Raw genomic sequence first — 18,604 nt, 5'->3', positions numbered from 1 at the left:
CAACTGATTTCCTAACCCTTGCCAATCATCTCATGAAGATATGCTTTGAATCATTGAGAAGATAGGACAAGGGAATATGCAAATGGCTGAAACAGCAAATCTCTTCTACTACTATTGGATTAAACAAGCAACAAGAGTGCTTTCTAGTTAGGATGCTCATTTGATTAAGATCTACAGTAACCATCCCACTCTGCTCCAGCCCACAGCATTTTCTCTTGCCATATCTTGTCCCCTTTAATTTTGCCAGATTTAGAGTCTGACCACTGCCATGTCCCCACCACACAGTTCTCAGGCTCACTGTTTTCCAGCCTCTTTGCAAGAGTCCTCCCAAAGCCTCAGGGCTGCTTTCTATCCTGTATACTCCAGAGTGTGAGGAGGAGCACAGCAGATGAGCAGATGAGCTCACTGGGGAGTGAGTGTAAGAATGAGGAATACATGGACAACTCAATCCAATCTGTCCCCAAGGGGAAACATACTCCAACATTAAATAAAATACTGTGTGCGTGTGCTCAGTCGTGTCTGACTCTTGGCAATCCCATGGACTGCAGCCCACCAGGCTCCTCTATCCGTGCAAGTTTTTTTAGGCAAGAATACTGGAATAGGTTGCTGTTTCCTACTCCAGGGGATCACCCAAGCCAGGAACCAGACCCACGTCTCTGGTGTCTCCTGCATTGGCAGGTGGATTCTTTACCACTGTGCCACCTGGGAAGCCCATATAAAAAATTAGTCACTTCCTAAAGAAGAAACACCCATTAAACTTGAGAAGACTCCATTAAGAATTACTAAGATACCCCCATCATGGCTTCCACCTCAAATCCTGTCCTATTGAATAATCTATTCTAATGAGCTCTCCTAGGCATTGATTGTGTATCTTCAGGAATTACATAGCTATGCTTAGTGTTCAGTCCTGCTGAATGGTCACACAGGCTAGGAGGCCACACCTGGGTCTTTAACTGGGCTTGCCTTGGGACCCTCCAAAAGCAACTCAGAGAAAATCTAAGCTCAGTTTTGACAGAAAGACAACTGCACAAAATATAAACATTCAATCAACCCGTAAGAGAACAGAAACTTCCAGGTCATTCAGCATCAATGCCTCTGCTGGTAAGTTACGTAAAAGCTGAAGTTTGACTTACTCCTTACAAATGAAAGAATATTATACTTGTAGAAAATAGATGGGCAGCTCTATGGCCTTTGGCCTTAACAATCTGGGCAAGCGAATGGAGTATTCTTCTGGGGCCCCTGATATGTGTATAGCAGAAAAATGAAGTCCAGATTCTATAGCTCGTATCTTGAGATATCAGGGAAGCCTTCTCTACCTTCCCCATGAAACTGTAAATTTCTCTTGCTCTCTAAGCAAGTTTATTGACAGAAATATGGGGAATGATTATATGCTCAAACAAGGAACATTTTAGAAGATGACCATTTTTATATCCCCCCAGGTGACAGTTCATTTAAAGGCACAGCAGTTGGTTTCCAAGACTTGGTAATGGTGCTAATTGTAAGGCTTGGATAACAGACCTAATTAGGTTAATGACAAACTCAGCCCAGCAGGGGTATTTTCAGGACTGTGCTTTTCACTCACACACACACACACACACATTTTGTCTAGTTCATAATATAGAGATGTGCAGAGAAATGAGGCAGGAAGTTCTTATAGAATCATAAGGCTATCATTTAGACTTTATTTATACTTCAGGGAGAAAACAGGGTAACTGTTTCAGAGTTAGATTTTGTAGTAGGCATCCAACAAGAAAAACAATGGAAAAAATGAATAGTCCCCAAATGCGTTCAAAGCAGGGGTGATTCTGATGGCTGGAAGGCCCCTTTTTTGCTAAGATCACAAAGAGTGCTGCTGTGGACTGAACTGTACCTCCCCAAAATGCAGAGCTACAACCCTAACTCCCAATGTGACTATATCTGGATGGGATCTTTATGAAGTACTTAAGGTTAAGTGAGGCTGTAGAGTAGGGCCCTAGTTGGATGGAAGAAGGGGAAGACAGCGATCTCTCTCTCTCTTCCACATGAGGACACAGCAAGAAGCCAGCCAGAAAGAGAACCCTCAGCCAGAAACTAAACTGACCGGCCGCTTGGTCTTGGATTCCCCAGCTTTCACAACTGTGAGAAAATACAGTTTTGTAGTGTAAGCCACCCAGTCAACGGTATTTTGTTATGGCGGCCCGAGAAGAGCAGTATATGCGGAGTATCCATGTTTGGAGCTAGAAGCTGGGCAGGGCTGAATTTTTCTCCGTAAAAAAGGAGAGTGGGGCAGGCAGCGCAGTTAGGTTCCCGGGGGAGGAGACAGAAGCCCGTGAAGCTGCTTGCTGTGTGGGAAGGGGGAGAGAGAAGACACAAGATAACCCTGGAAGGAAACAAAAAGTCAAATGAGGATTTATGAACTGGGATAAAAAGTGTGTGATGTACAAGCCTCTTAAGATGGTTTCTTAAGATATCTTCAGTAAGGCAATTTTTATAATAGAATTCTGGGTGTGGTCGGTTTTTCTTATGCAAATGATGGAGGCTTAGCGCTTAGAGCGCTCTGCAAGAGCTGAGATACATCGCTCAGATACACGAGGTGACGGATGGCTGCCATATGGGCCATAAACACACACTGTAGGGACCACACAAATGCTTCCAAATTACCCTCTGCGTTGCTCTTTGAGGACACATCTTAGTTTTGCCATGTCTGGAGAACATTTTGAAGAAATGAGAATCAGAAGGCTGGTTCTAACTCCCAATCTTCCATTTTCTGTGTCACTTTGGGAAATGACAAACTTGCTATGCAGCAGGCTCTCCATTCCAAAAATGAGAATGACATTTACTGCTGCTTTTGTTCCCAAGACTATTAGAATAAATAAGGTGATAAATGTGGAAACGCCCTTCAATTAATTGTTTTCTACTTTTTATTTTGAATTCGAATCACAGAAAGTTGCATAGGTAGTCCAGAGAGATCCCAGCTACCCTTCTTCACTCAGTCTCTCTCGGTGCTCGGAAATGAAGATCTTAAACAGCTGTGGTACAACACCAAAAGCAGGAAACTCACAGTGGAATATGTGTATAGGTCTTTGTCATTTTATCACATGTGTGGATTTACATACCCACTTGCATTCAAGACATTAATCCATCAATACAAAGATCTCTGGAGGCTACTCCATTAACAGTCATACCCTCTCCCCTTCTCCCTGTCACCCCTAGTCCCACCAACCAATCACTAAACTGTTCTCCATCTCTTTGTCATTTCCAGATGTTATATAAGGATATCTTTTGAGGTTTTTTTTTTCCACTCACAAAATGCCCTTGAGGTCTCTCCTAGCTGTTGTATAAACTGTTCATTTACTTGTATTGCGGAGTAGAATTCTATAGTATTGCAGACATTTTGGTTGTTTCCAGTTTGGGGCTATTACAAATAAAACTGTCCTAAATAAGCATGCACAAGTGTTTGTGAGGACATACATCTCCATTTCTCTGGGACAAACGCTCAGGAGGACAACTGTCAGTTGTATGTTAGGTGTGTCTGGTTTGTTTTTTTTTTTTTTAAGAAAACTCCAAATTACTTTACAGCGTAGGGCACTATTTTGTGCTCCCACCAGCAACAGATGAGACATGCGATTTCTCTGCATATTCACTAGCATTTGGTATTGCCATTCATTTCTTAAACTAATTTTTATACTATAAAATGTACTTGTTATTCCATTTCAAGGCAAACCCTAATATCAACAGCTCTTGCAGGACAAACCTCTATCTATAGTAAATATATCAACTTTTCTGTCTTTATTTATTGTAGATAAAGATGCTATGATCCCTACTGGAGTCCAAGCTCTCCAGGATTTGTGGAAGACATTCTGCTAGTCAGGCTGGGGTTCATATCCCAGCTCTGGGGAGAAACCCAGGGGTCTAGTCAACTGTGATCTGAGGATGGGGGAAGTCTGGCCCATTGAAATGCTACCAAGGGCTCACCTGTCTGAGGCTTGCTACAGCCTTGTACCTACATTTTCTGAAACTGACATATAAGGGTCACACTAGCCCTAACTGTTGTTTGTTTAGTTACTATGTCATGTCCAGCTCTGCGACTCCATGGACTATAGCGTGCCAGGCTCCTCTGTCCATGGGATTTTCCAGGCAAGAATACTGGAGTGGGTTGCCATTTCTTTCTCCAGGGGATCTTCCCTACCCAAGGATCGAACCCGAGTCTCCTGCATTGGTAGGTGGGTTCTTTACCACTGAGCCACCAGGGAAGCCCAGCCCTAACTGTACCCACCTTCATATGGGCTCAGATTCTTCTTCTGACACACATCAGTCTGTGCTAAGCACCTTATCTGAGTGAGGGCCTGGGACACCTTGTCTATGACACACATTGGTAACTATGATTTTCTAATCACAGGTGGTACCCCTAAGGATTGCATCTTGCAAAGAAAACAACTCTTTTTAATATTCCCGTTCCTTCTTCCTCCCTTAGCTCAACTTCATCCCCATTTACGGAAAGAAAGCTACACTTCACAAACACTTGTGTCAGGCACTGTGCTAAGTAACCACTTTTTGTATACAGTCCTTGAGTACAGCAACCCTGTAAGGGCATTTTGCCCATTTTATAGATGAGGCCACTGAGAGTCAGAGAGCCTAAGTAACTGTCCTAAAGGTGACAGAGCCGGAAGACTGGCAGAGATGGCTTGGAACCAGGGCCTGTCTTACGTCAGCCCATGCTGCCTGCCTGCGTCCAGAATACAGGATACCTTGCTACTGAGACAGAGCTTGGCTCCGGGGATGTCCATGTAATGCACAGGTCAGCTAGTGATGCATGTCAGCAGGTAAGGGCCATCGGCTCTTGTGCCACGTACCTGGGGGGTGGCACCACGCCTTTAAAATGGATCTTTATATGGGATGTGCCCTTTGGTTTGTTTTCTCCAACAAACACGTGGATGGAAGATTCTGATTCACTGGGCTGCGGGCTACCAAGATTGTATGGTATTGTTTATTCCTTGATTCTCTCTCATTATCTTTACATGTTTTCTCGTTTTTTTCTCCTCTCTGCTTCCTCTGATCTCACTCTCTAGCTAAGGTTTACACATTTTAGCTCATTTTCCCTCTTTCCTGTGACTCTGAGCTCACACTGGGCTGTGCTGACACAGTCCAGGCTTCCCATATAGGATATGAGCCTGATAGCATATCAGCTACCATTTTCAAACACTAGTTATGAACTACTATTCTAGCATGATCATTCCACTGACTCCCCAAATGCTGACTTAGGAAATGGGACTGGGGGGACTGAAAAGCTTGACAAAGCTCACACACCCAGAAGCAGCGGGTGTGTGCTTTCACTGTTGCCTCTTGCTGTTGGCTGCAGCGCCTTCCTTCTTGTGCACAAAATGAACACGGCCTTCCCTGTTTCCTTCGTCAACCAGACAGCTATTGGACTATCCCCTCCTACCTTCATCCCAGTTTCACCATTCGGGAGAAGAAATGCATTAGCTTCACGCTTCTTGTAACTAAAGGAAGTAGAAGACATCTTGATAATTCAGACAACCTCAGGACTATGTGTGTTTTTAAGCCCAGACACCACACTACAGCTGGAAGGGGAGAGGTGCGTGGGGTTTGGGCTTTGTGGGCGTCCCCAGCTTGGTCCCTGAGGTCTGCAGCGAAGGGCTGGCATCGGAGGCGGTAGAGATGCTCCAGTGCTGAGCACAGCCTGGGTGCCTACGCTTTAAGAGCTGAGGCATTTCGTGCTGAACCGATAGGCTTCTCACTTAGCTAACTGAATCCCTTGCTGTGCACTGTCACGCATCTGGGCAGGGGACAGCACCTCATTTGACATGCACGCGAATTTAAAAGAAAATGACGACAGAGAGTTTAATGGAGTGGAAAGCGCAGCAACCCTGCAATGACTCCAAAGCCTGGGATGCAATGAAAGCTCTCAGCCAAGGAGGGAAAGGACCCAGGATTCAGCTCCCTGTCCCATTTTCTCCTTAAGGCATCGGGGCTTGCATTCAATGCTGATGTGTCCTAATTCAGAGGGGGTGTGGGGGAGGGGAGAAAGGCTGCATAACAGCCTTTGCATCTTTGCCATCTGCTCTCAAACACCGTGCTTGTTCTTTTGTTAATCAGAAGCCAGTATCCACTGTGGATCGGAAGTCAGAGGTTTGAAAAGGGGTGTGGGTCAAGAAGAACCATATTTTTTAACACCTGCTCTCAGCTGCTGCGGGCACCTGAGCTTTGAGGCCAGGGCATTTCCTTCTGGGCAGGGTCTTCTCCCCCCTTCCTAGCTTTATGGGGACTGCTCTTTGCCACAGGTTGAAAAAGTCCCGAAGCTCCTGACTGGAAGGAGCTGATCCCAGGGAGATGGTGGCAGGAAAGCTGCCTGGAGCAGTGACATCCTGTACTCTGCCTCCTAACATCTCCTCAGAACCTCCAGGTGCTGGCGACCATCTGTCTCCGAGGAACACACAGTACATCATCATCTGATGCTGGTACGGAAACGGCCTCAGCTGCAGGCCAGGTGGATCCGAGGTCTGTGAGTGACTCCTGGCACAGCCTATATCTCAACTTGCCCACCCTGGTAGCCGTCCAAACATCTTTTCTGGAGGTTGTGTCTAACTTCCTAAGAGTCCCTCCAAGTTTCAACATCCTGAGTGACCAGCTCAAGGTCGACTTTGCATCAGAAGCTTGTCAGGAGTCAGAATTCAGGTCTCATGGCATTGGGCTCAGGTCTTGTGCACGGACTGCTCTGCCACAAATGCAGAAAGGTGACGTCCAGAAATACAAGCCTGACTGCTTTCCCCATGACTATGTGTATCCTTTATCCCTTGACAATCTTGCCATGCGGATGCCAATTACTAATTTCTTTTCTTCAGAGCAAATCTTATTACCAGCGTGGGAAGGGCCAGTATCTGGCTCTGGGTTGCTTTATTCTGCCCTGACTGCCTTCCCTGCCAGGGGAAAATTCAATCCACTGTACAGGTGGCAGTGGTCAGAGGTCCCCCAAATGAAAGAGGATGCAGGGGCAAGGACCCCTATACCCTTGTTATTTCTGTGGGCCATGGCACCATTTATACCCTGAAGAATTTCAGAGGGAAAACAGAAAGCTTCTTATTTTCTCAGAGGCTGTAGGGAAAGTGGATGGACTACTTTTAACCTTTAGTCATTTTTAAGTAAAAAGATGTATCATCGGAAAGACACATGTTAAAGTTACCTTAAAAGTGTGATTCTGAACTGGATGTATGAAAAGGTCCTTTAGCCTGGATGAAACCAACAATATTAAAACTCCAACACCAATTGAGTAAGTCAAGCACACAGGTCAGGCTCACTCTTTGTTCCAGTTCACAGCTGCCCTGTATACACATGAGGCAGTCCCGGGGGCTCTGGCATCACCCACCAAGAGAGGTACAGGGCTGACAAATCTCAAACCCGACTGCATGTGAGAACCACCTGGGCGTGTTAAAAAGGATATATGCTGAGTCCCCGTCCCAGAGAATCCGACTCAGTTGATTTGGGGTAGGATCCAAACATGGGTATTTTCAGTGCGTGGGGGAAGTGGTAAACTTTCATTAAAAAGTGCTTATGAAGAAGCACCATATAACGACATGCACAAATCTAGAGCACCCAGCTTAATGGATTTTTATGAATAAATCCTGAAACCTGGGCTTCCCAGATGGTTCATATGGTAAAGAATCCACCTGTCAGTGCGGGAGATGTGGGTTCAATCCCTGGGTCAGGAAGATCCCCTGGAGGAGGAAATGGCAACCCACTCCAGTATTGTTGCCTGGACAATCCCATGGACAGAGGAGCCTGGAGGGCTGTAGTCCATGGGGTTGCAAAGAGTAGGACACGACTGAGTGACTGAGCACACACGTGCTCTTAAAACCCATCCCCATCAAGATACAGAAAATCACCCCCAGAAGCTTCAGCATGGGACTTTTAAAATTTAACTCTTTTATTTCGAAAAAAATTAAAACTCTTCAAGCTGCAAGAGTATAAAATGAACTCAGCAAGGGTATTTTAAAAACTCTCCCCTGTTGATTCTAACACAGAGACGATTAACAACAGTAATTGTTGTAATTAACAACAGTAACAGTAATTAACAACAGTAACAGAAAAAACAAAAGTAATTTTCTTTTCCTCTTTTTTGGCCACACCTCTGGCCATGGAAAACCTTCAGTAAAACATGGGCATAAGATTTTAATTTTTTGTTACTAATTTCTTAACCAGGTTCAATACAGAAATTAATGTTGGCCTCAGATCCATTTGATTCTGCGGTAATGTGATTATCTTTGTAACTTTTCAAGCATTGTTTATGGCTTAGAACCTCCCTCTTTCTAGCAACATACGATCTCGGGGGACTTTTTGCTCTAAATAAGAACATTTTATGTGTGCTTGTGGAAGAAAAAGGTGGGGAATCACGCTCATTTTTCGTAGTTCAGCCACGGACAGTTGGCAAGGCCAGAGGCAAATCCTGGAGCCCTCCAAGGGCTATTCAAGGTCAGGGGCAGGAATGTGTGAAAGGCAGGAATCTGGAGTGGGTGAGGAAGTGAGGAAACAAAATCAAAACCAAAGGCAGTCACGTCCAGGCCCAGTGAATACTCATAGACGACAGAGGCCAGCCAGAGCTATGAGCTGAGGGAGGCCAGCAGGAGGCATTCTGAGGTTGAGGCGTGGTGGGAAGGGAGGACTGGAAGCAGGCGGCAGTGAAGCCGGCAGTTAAGGGGCTATGCCACCACCAGAGGCTGAGATGCAGAGCACGCTGGCCTCAGGAGGGGCCCAGGTGCCAGGCTGCGCCCTGCACAAGGCCCTGGCAGACACTGACAGTGAGGCTGCAGCTGGGACCACCCAGACCCGCCAGCTTATTTCAATTTGCTCAAAGGCTGAATCGACTTAACAGCGGCTCTGGGGGCAGTGCTGGGTACAGCTGGACTCTGCCCAGGTCCTTCATCTCCTTTTTGTCTCCTGATACATATTTCCTAAGAAACAATTCCTTATGTGGTAGCTAAGTGACTTTTCCATTTGGAATAGCAGTCTGAGTAGGGTGGGTGTTAGATGCTGCCATACAGGGGAAGTTCTGAGCATGGATGAGGTACTTAGGACCCAGATGAAGGAGGAGAATCTCCTTAATTCCTCAGATGGTGGCAGAAGGCAAGCCTCGTGATAGATATGAGCAGACAAGCCTCATGGTGGATATGGGTAATGGCCTGAATGAGGGCATCACTGGCCCAAAAGTGACCAAAGAGTCTAAAAATGAGAAACCTATCACACTAAAATGTTTGTCAAAGAAAAGTTCTCTTTGGGACCAGTAACCAATTTCTTAAGTCTTGTGGGTGTTCTTTTTTTTTTTTTTTTTTTGGAACTTGTGTTGTTAAATAAAGGTTTGATTTGCATATAACTTTCCAGGTTTATTTCAAGGATAAGTGTGACAACATGAATTTTAAAGCTCAGTATGGAAAACAAATCACAATGCATCTGAACCTTGAAGTCCATGTTGTCTTCGATTTTAGCAATAAGTTAAATTCACTTAAATTTGTTTCCTAACAGAACCACACTTTATAATGAAAAGTTGTTCTGTTCTTTTTTTTTTTTTTAAAGGCAGAAAAATAGAAAATGAGCAAAGAGTAAATTTTTGAAATCTAATTTTTTCGATTTCAGATAGAACAAAGAGTGAGTTTTTGAAGCCATGGTGGTTTAAATATATCCAGTGTTCATGCTTTGTCAGCTTCATCCTGTTCTCACACACACACATGCACACGCACTCATACACACACATGCACACACACTCATACACACATAAATATGGCCGGAACAGGTACCTTTTCCTCTCCTTCTATATCGAATTCAGTTCCTAGATTCTGTTAACCTCTCCCAGCATTTCATGGTTTATGGGTGAAGCACCTGGGAGCTGTGGCTTCTGACAGCGTGAGCACTGCTCAGAAACACGAAACCTTCAGGTGTCCTGAGGTGGCAGAACAGTGAGTGCTCAGGGGAGACTGAGGAGGGGAGCGTGGAGGGGTGTAGAGTCACCTCTGAAGCTCTGCAAACTGATGATCCTTAAGAAGACGGGGCTCTCCCTGCTCCCATCCCAGTTCTGAGCTTCTGGAAGAGGAGAGGCCGCCATGGGCTGAGCCATGGACTAAGCCGAGAGGAGATGAGTCAAGGTACTCGCAGTGTCTCCCACGCGTGAGGAGCCCAAGAACCACTGTAAGTCAAGCTGCCTTACCGGCTACGATCTGTGCATCCTTTCACCTCCACTTACACGGGAGCCCATGTTGACAGCACAAAGGGAACAAAGGAAAGTGGTGACATTGAAAACAGCAAAATGAAAAGTCTTCCCAAAGGATCGCTGGCACAGTCCTACCTCATACAGATCTCGTACGGGGTTGGGAATGCGAATCCTAGACATTACAAAAGGGAGAGACACGATGATGGCACCGTTCTCCAATCAGCATTAACAAGAGAGGAAACGGGTGGAAATGGAAGCTGAAATGAAACAAGGGGACCGCCCGCTGGGGCAAGGTGGGCCTCTTACCGTAGTGCGGGATGATGGCCCAGGCCATGGCCGAGGCATAGATGCCGCCGATCATCCAGAACATGCAGAGCCAGCTCAGATGCTCGCCCCGCTTCTCTCGGGCCAGCACTTCCGCAAAGTAGGAGAACACGGTGGGGATGGCTCCTCCAATCCTGCCAAGAGGTAGGGACGGTATGTGATATCAGAGCTCGTACAGCCAGTGTGAAACACGAAGGGCAGAGCTAATGCAAGCTCTATCAACACATGTTCTCTTTCTTTTCCAGCATATCAAGGAAGGTGCATTTTCTACAACTTAGTAACTTTAATAGTGGCTCAGACGGTAAAGAATGCGCCTGCAATGCAGGAGACCTGGGTTTGATCCCTGCGTTGGGAGGATCTCCTGGAGTGGGGCATGGCAACCCACTACAGTATTCTTGCCTAGAGAATCCCCGTGGACAGAGGAGCTTGGCGGGCTACAGTCCATGGGGTTGCAAAGAGTCGGACCCGACTGAGCAAATAAGCACACAGCATGTTCAAAATAGGTTTATTATCCCCCCCAAACTTGAACCTGCAATTAAACCATGTTACCAAAAGGTGGGAGTGGTACCCTACTCATGTGCTTTATATAGAGCGCTTAGCTTAAGATCTCCATGGACTTTCTGTTTCTTGTTGATGTTCTACATGGTGTTTATCAAAAAGCACAATATTTGGTATGATCTAGGAAATACTTTAACACATTCAGTTTAGTTCAGTTCAGTCACTCAGTTGTGTCCGACTCTTGGCGACCCCATGAATCGCAGCATGCCAGGCCTCCCTGTCCATCACCAACTCCTATATATATATATATATATATGATGATTATGTCTTGTCCATGACATGGGGACTTTGGAAAGAGATTCAAACACCTCTAGAGGGCTGACTGCAACTGATACTACTCCACAGCATTGGTCCTACAGCCCTGTCTGAGGGATATGTTAACACAGGACCCACAGGGCTGCTTCCTAGACTGGTTCCGGTCCCAGTCCAGCAGATACTGCTGAATGAGTACATGTGAAAGGGGCACCGGGACAATCACATAAAGAGCTGCTGGTTTAGATACCAACAGCGCAATGCTTCCTTCCAGTCAAGGTGATTTTAAGAAACACTGACTGATCTCTGGATAGAGGCTATGAACAGTGACCTATTCTCAGGTTAAGGTTCTCAAATGAGGGTCTATGGAATCAAAATTTTGTTCATTCTAGGGAGATGGGCCATAGAACTCATCAGAAGGTCAACTTGGCCTTGACCCCACAAATTTTAAGACACTGTCTAAAAAAGTAAGGTAGTATGGGAAATAATTACTATCATTCTAAACAATATGTGAATTCTTAACATAATTATTTTTTTTAAGTGTGCTACAATATAGTGAAAGTGAAAGTCGCTCAGTCGTGTCTGACTCTTTGCAACCCCATGGGCTATACAGTCCATGGAATTCTCCAGGCCATAATACTGGAGTGGATAGCCTTGCCCTTCTCCAGGGGATCTTCCCAACCCAGGGATCGAACCCAGGTCTCCCACATTGCAGGCAGATTCTGTACCAGCTGAGCCACAAGGGAAGCCCAAGAATACTGGAGTGGGTAGCCTATCCCTTCTCCAGGGATATTCCTGACCCAGGAATTGAACTGGGGTCTCCTGCATTGCAGGTGGATTCTTCACCAACTGAGTTATCGGGGAAGTCCTCAACATATAAGCAAGCTGTAAAGACAACAGCTAGTGATACAGGTTTTCAAATATGTACTGATTCCTTTATGTTCATGTTTCTGTAAGGAAAATTGCTATTGACATTTCAAGTAAATTTGATGTCAAGGAATGACACTTGTATTTATCCATTTAGCAATAACTGATTTCCTGAGTGCCTTTAATATGATAAAGAAATACTGACAGTGATCTTAGCAAATGCAATGAAGAGAAAGGCCACATCTGCAGCAGATGTACCTAATGAACCACGGAGCTGACAGTGTCACTCAGCACCAACTGGTAGGTATGGCACCATTTCATGAGTCTGCCCCTGTTTATGTGGTAGTCATCTGCGGCTGGATATGTGCAGACCACCTAGAATAGTGCTTTTCAATCCACAGGCTACAAAATTAATTTAGCAAATGTCAACAGCATTTTAAAAATTGAAATAGACATGAAATATTTGAGTGACATTCAAGTAGTATCATTTCATACATTTCATTCACAATAAACATTTATAGTGTGCAATATATATATTCATATGTGTATATATGTGAGGATAAATATACATTTAATATATAACTATATATATGCATGTGTGCTAAGTTGCTTCAGTCGTGTCTGATTCTTTGAAACTCACACAGTTCTCTGCCTGGCTTCCTGAGGACCTCACACCATGCGTGGACAGCTAGCTGAATTTAAAAAATTCAACAATGTTTCAAACAGATTTGAAATGGTTCCATTACAACACACAATTTTAATTGGAAATAAATCATGTGTCATAAATCATTTAATGCTGTTCCTTTTGTCATTTGATGTGAGGAATCTGTTTCTCTGGACTATAAAGTCCCAGGTCCCTAATCTGTGTCTTCACTTTTTGATGCAAAGGAAGAGCCTCGGTTTTTACTGATTTTTAACATCCTAATGAATGTTTCATCGGTTTTCTGGACACTCTGTATGTATGAGTGGTAACGCACACTTCAGGAAGGCACAGTTGTGTGTCAGGGGATGCCAGGTTGCTCTGAACCAAGATGAATGTACTCCAGGTGGCTACCAATGCAGTTGCATAAAAGAACGCCAAGTTTAGGGGCTTTTAAACAATCCTTCTGGTTTTAATTCAATGCCTCTTTTTCAAGTTTTTTTTGTTTTGATTTTTGCTTCTTGAATGTTTTTTTGCATGGATGTCTCTCAATGTTCGTAAAGCAGACCACAAGGAATTCTAAAATCAAGGGCTAAGTGAGTCTGAAGAAGGAGGGAGGGAATCTATTTAAATCCCTCGCAAAGTCCTTCAGACTCAGAGACCTAAAAAACAATCCAAGCATTCACATTTCTTATTTTGAGCTGATCATCTATTTGGGGGAAAACATTAACTCCTCATCATATGGTGATATCCTTCAAGCAGAGAAAAAACATTATGGTACATTGCAGTGTGCCGTGATATTAACTGTTCCTGGAGTTTCATAGCCGATCAGAGCGCTCACATGTTGTTTACACTCGACCAGAGGCTCTTGGAAGGTGACGACTATAACATATTCATCTTTGAATCCCCCTTACTTGGCCTACTGGGCATGCACTAAGTGATTACTCGGAAGAAACGAATTGCCCCGAGACTCTCTGATGATGGAGGGAGGAGTAAGCTGCTGTGACGGCCTAACCTCTCCAGTGAGCGGAAACATACACCTTATGTCCTGGGCCAACATGACCGGAGAAGCTGGGGGTGCTGGCATGGCAGTTCTGACAGCAGCAGAGCCCCAAAAGGGTTCATGAATTACTCTATGTCTTAGTGGTCACCCTCCACCACCAAATCTTATTTTAAAAGCTCCCTATTACTATTCTACCTCACTATTTTGTATGAGGGGGCTCATATATCTCCTTATTTGTTTTATTGTACTAAGATACAATTTCTGAGAACACTTGAAGGCAGAAACGTATCTGAATGGAGTTTCTCAAATTCTCTATGGTTATTAAATAGGGTTGATTTTGTGCCCCTCTCCCAGCAGACATTTGACAATGTCTGGAGATATTTTTAGTTATCACAGCTCAGGGGTTGCCCCTGGCACATTGTGGGCAGAGTCCAGGCACACTGCTAAAAATCCTATCATATTCACAGCAGCCCCTCACAACAAAGACTTATCCAGCTGCCAATATCAATAGTGCTGAGGTTGAGAAACTCTTGCCATGGGGATGTAATAGAGGATATATGATACTTTAAACAGCCAGGATATAAGGCATACCATGGTTATCTTTTACACAGCAGATAGGCAGTAAATGTCTAAATACAGTTAACAGGGAGACCTCTTTATTGTATCAATTAGCTACTGTTGAAATGTGCTCACAATTTCATTTTTGACAGAATATTTACACAAATGAAACAATAAGATCAGGGTGGTTTATACAGAATTTTTCTCACCATAGGATATTAAGTCTATTTTATTAGCTCCCATCAAGGACCATATCTTCATTGTCCATGGTAGTTGGAGGCATAAAGGGAATAATAATTGAAATGCACACTCTATTATGGGTGGAAGATTAGACAGATTAAAAATAATTGAATTGACACTGATGAAACAGAATGTTTACGTGGAATTTCAGAGTTGGAGCTATTTTCCCTAAGTACTATTAATGTTAGGTGTTTACAACTTTAATTACAGAAATATAAAGAAAGTAAAAAAAAAATCTGTATTAAAACACATCACTAGAATAAGTTGGGACCCTTCCAGTACCTTGTTGCATGTGTGTGTGCACTCAAGTGTGGGAACACACATGACATGCCCCTCAAAAGCTCTGCAATACTTTTCACAATACTCAGTATTAGGCATCAAGTAAATGTCATAAAACATATTTTCCTCAGTAAACTAAGACAAATTCACAAATGAGATATGGTATAAGGCAAAGACTTATATCAGCTTTACAGACAAAATTTCTGTGTTGGAAACACGAGACATGTAAATTGAATGAGTTTAGCAAAGTGGGAAGAAGGAGAAGGCCAAACATTCCTGTCTCCACAAACCTCCTTGAAAAACTGGGAAGCCTGACTGATTTAAGTCTGCACATTTCACAGCCACACCTCGCATCACTCCAGCCTCAATGACACCTTCGTGGTGGATTACGTCTGTCTCTGTACCTTGTCACTCGGATGTATGCTGGCTATTGAGAAGATGAGGAGGAGGTTTCTATGGTGAAAGAAGGAGGTTGTACACAAAAAGGCCAGTTATACTTAAAATGGCTTGAAGTATGATCTTCAGGGGAGAAATTATAGAATGATGACTTCCTGTCCTGAAAGGAATTGAATAATTCTGTTTTGCTTTAATGCTTCAGTGAGCACGTATTGATAACAATGAGTAATTTTATTCTTACTTACTTCACCATGTGATTGCCAGCCAGTGCCATTCCTCAAACTTCCCTTTCCATTGGGAAATGAGGTATTACATGAGAATGTAATTAAGCAGGAAGTTGAATAAGCATTGTAAAGTCATGTGTTCCATACAGATAGTAAGCAGGTGGCAAAATCCACTAAGAGCTGACTCTGGTGGCTTTATTACAACAAGTGTTATGGGTTTATAAAAATGACTAATGAATGCTGTAGTCTATGCCAGGAATCACAATCACAAATAATTTGCATGAAAAATATCCTTTTAATCCTTGCTCAGAATCAGCAACCAAAAAAAGAAAGAAGACACTGAACTTCCAGGCAAGTTGGACAGCAATTCGGAACCAGTTCATTGTGTTTTCAACTGGACCCAGAAGTAAACAACTAAAGCTGCTGCTGCTGCTGCTGCTAAGTCGCTTCAGTCATGTCCGACTCTGCGACCCCATAGATGGCAGCCCACCAGGCTCCCCCGTCCCTGGGATTCTCCAGGCAAGAACACTGGAGTGGGTTGCCATTTCCTTCTCCAGTGCATGGAAGTGAAAAGTGAAAGTGAAGTTGCTTAGTTGTGTCTGACTCTCAGCGACCCCATGGACTGCAGCCTACCAGCTAAAGCAGCAACTCCAAAGATGGACTTCCTTTTCATGATAGTAACAGAGTATCACAGAGGAGGCTGCTCAGAGGCTTAGATGAAAGAACACAGATCTAACATCTCTGAACAGGCTAGGTTGGCACAGAAAATGAGATTGCTGTATTGATTAGAAGGCATATGTCTACTGTGAGTAATCAAGATAGAGACAGGAAAAGAATGTTTCCTGGTAACAAAACCAATCATCAAATTAGGAATAGGGATCCCTCATGCCCAGCTTTGGTGCTAAAGCATGGGGGCTTAGGGTTGCTTTAGTCTTCCCATCTGCAAAGCTGCAGCTTAAACCTGACTATTTTGAGAATATGGAGATGCAAACATATAATCTGAGTAAAAGTTGTGTTTCTAAGAAAACATAATTTCAACTCCCCTAGCCCTTGTTTGTGATCATATTGGTGCCCTAAACCAATCAAGCCTAAACAGAACTGCAGGCAGCAGCTAGTGGTAAAGAATCTTCCTGCCAATTCAGGAGATGCTGGTTCAATGCCTGGTTCGGGAAAATCCCCTGCAGAAGGGCACGGCAACCCACTCCAGTGTTCTTGCCTGGAGAATCCCATGGACAGAGGAGCCTGGCGGGCTACAGTCCATAAGGTCGCAAAGAGTCGGACACGACTGAAGCAACTTAGCAACACAGCATGCACGCAAAGCCCCTCAAACCTAAACAGATCTGCATATCCACAGCAGCAGACCGGCTGCCATGGAGGGAGAAGGTGTATTCAGAGATCAGAATCCTCATGCTGTCTTGGAAAAGAATCATCTCACTATTGAGACAGCTGGAAGCATGCAGTCCCACAGCACCTAAATGATGTTGTGAATAAAGATGGTGATGACCGTTAGGATGATATGTAAGAAGTGATGAAAAAAGACATGCAGACTTTTCCAGTCACTTGCTGTATATATCTCATCACCCATTTCTCCTCAGTCTCCCACTCACCTGCCATTTACCAATCCAGCCATCATCCCCCCCCACCATCCAGCCCCTCACGCAGCCAAGATCTGGGCCAAGGACCTGGTGCTGGAGGGACAGGCACGAAGAATACATATCCCTACCCTCACGGAGCTCACAGAGTCAGTTCTTAAAAGTGCATGTGGCTAATTTTTCATAATTATACATTACGACTTTGGGAGAACTTTTCCTCTGTTACTTCTTTCTCCCTTGGAATCTATAGTTCTTTTGCCAAAAGGTATACAGGGAAATAAAGTGTGTCTGAATGGTCCACTGTTGTTGGAAATTCTCATAAAAGGCATTGTTTAGCTTTCCAACAGATATACCACGTGAAGTATGTATAAAATTTTGAATTTTCTAGAAAAGATATTAAAACAAGGCTGCAGTTAACTTTTAATAAATATTCATTTAACCCAATGTATCCAAATACTATCATTTTAACATGTAATCAATCTAAAAATTATTAATGAGATATTTTATACTCTTTTGCTTGTATTAAGGCTTTGGAATCCAGTGCTACGTATTTTATACTTTACAGCACATCTAAATTTGGCCACGTTTCATATACTTCGTGGCTACATATGGCCTGCTGGACTGCACAGGCCCAGGAAAACACCGACTCACTGTTAATAACTTGGGTTTGCAATTATTTTTGGATTAAAGGTAATTTAGTCTGTTGCCTCATCTTCCATATTGGAAACAGTCTTTCCATTCCAATTCTTTGGGTCAGAAATCTTGAACGGATCTGTTCAAAATGTTTATTTGGTGTCTGTCATGGATCAGACATTGTGTGGTATGAAATCACAGACATTTCTCAATGAATCTGAGACAACACAGGCCTGGTGGTTATAAGCATGGAGCCAGACTGCCTGGATATGATTTTACCATTAGCCTCTCTGTGCCTCATCGTTCTCATCTATAAAATGGGTAGCATAAATGTTATCTTCCTCATAGGGTCACCATGAGTCTTTAATGAATCCATATTTATAAAGTACTTAACACAGTGTCTCTCAATAGGGCAACTACTATATAGATGTTTGATAAAACATGTTTAAAAGTTGAAAAATTTTAAACAGTTCTGCATTTTTCCAGTGCAGGAGGTATAACCTTACAGTTTGGAATTAGACTAAAACTCAGAAGACCTGGGAGTCTACTGAACACATGGAAGTCAATCTATCCGTGCCTCAATGTTCTAATTTCAAAAAGGCAGGGTATTTTTGCATACTCAATTATTTTAGAAATGTTCCGAACATAAATGAGGTTCTACATAGTTTGAAGAATTTCAGTTAGTGGTGATCATTTCTATCAAGTCAAGGTATTCTGGTTATTGTACCTTGACAACAATGGATTGATATCAGTGAATGGATAGATATTGTTTAGCTATGAAGGATGCATTTATGAGGTTCCATTTGCAGAGGGAGAAATGGCCAGTCATTCTCCTACCATACA

The 18,604-nt window shown here is 43.6% G+C and overlaps 1 protein-coding gene across 5 annotated transcripts in view; it reads right to left on the bottom strand.

Moving 5' to 3' along the window:
• SV2C (synaptic vesicle glycoprotein 2C) overlaps nt 1-18,604 on the bottom strand; it is a 215,787-nt gene that overhangs the window by 88,436 nt on the left and 108,747 nt on the right. For all 5 annotated transcript variants that reach the window (XM_055536601.1, XM_055536604.1, XM_055536603.1 and 2 more), the window contains one exon: nt 10,502-10,653. In XM_055536601.1, coding sequence (XP_055392576.1) covers nt 10,502-10,653 — 152 coding nt within the window. The remainder of the gene's footprint in view (nt 1-10,501; nt 10,654-18,604) is intronic.

This window comes from Bubalus kerabau, chromosome 10 (assembly GCF_029407905.1).
Source record: "Bubalus kerabau isolate K-KA32 ecotype Philippines breed swamp buffalo chromosome 10, PCC_UOA_SB_1v2, whole genome shotgun sequence".
NCBI lineage: Eukaryota > Metazoa > Chordata > Mammalia > Artiodactyla > Bovidae > Bubalus > Bubalus kerabau.
Note: the sequence above shows the minus strand (reverse complement) of the source record. Positions and strands in the feature narration are given on the sequence as shown.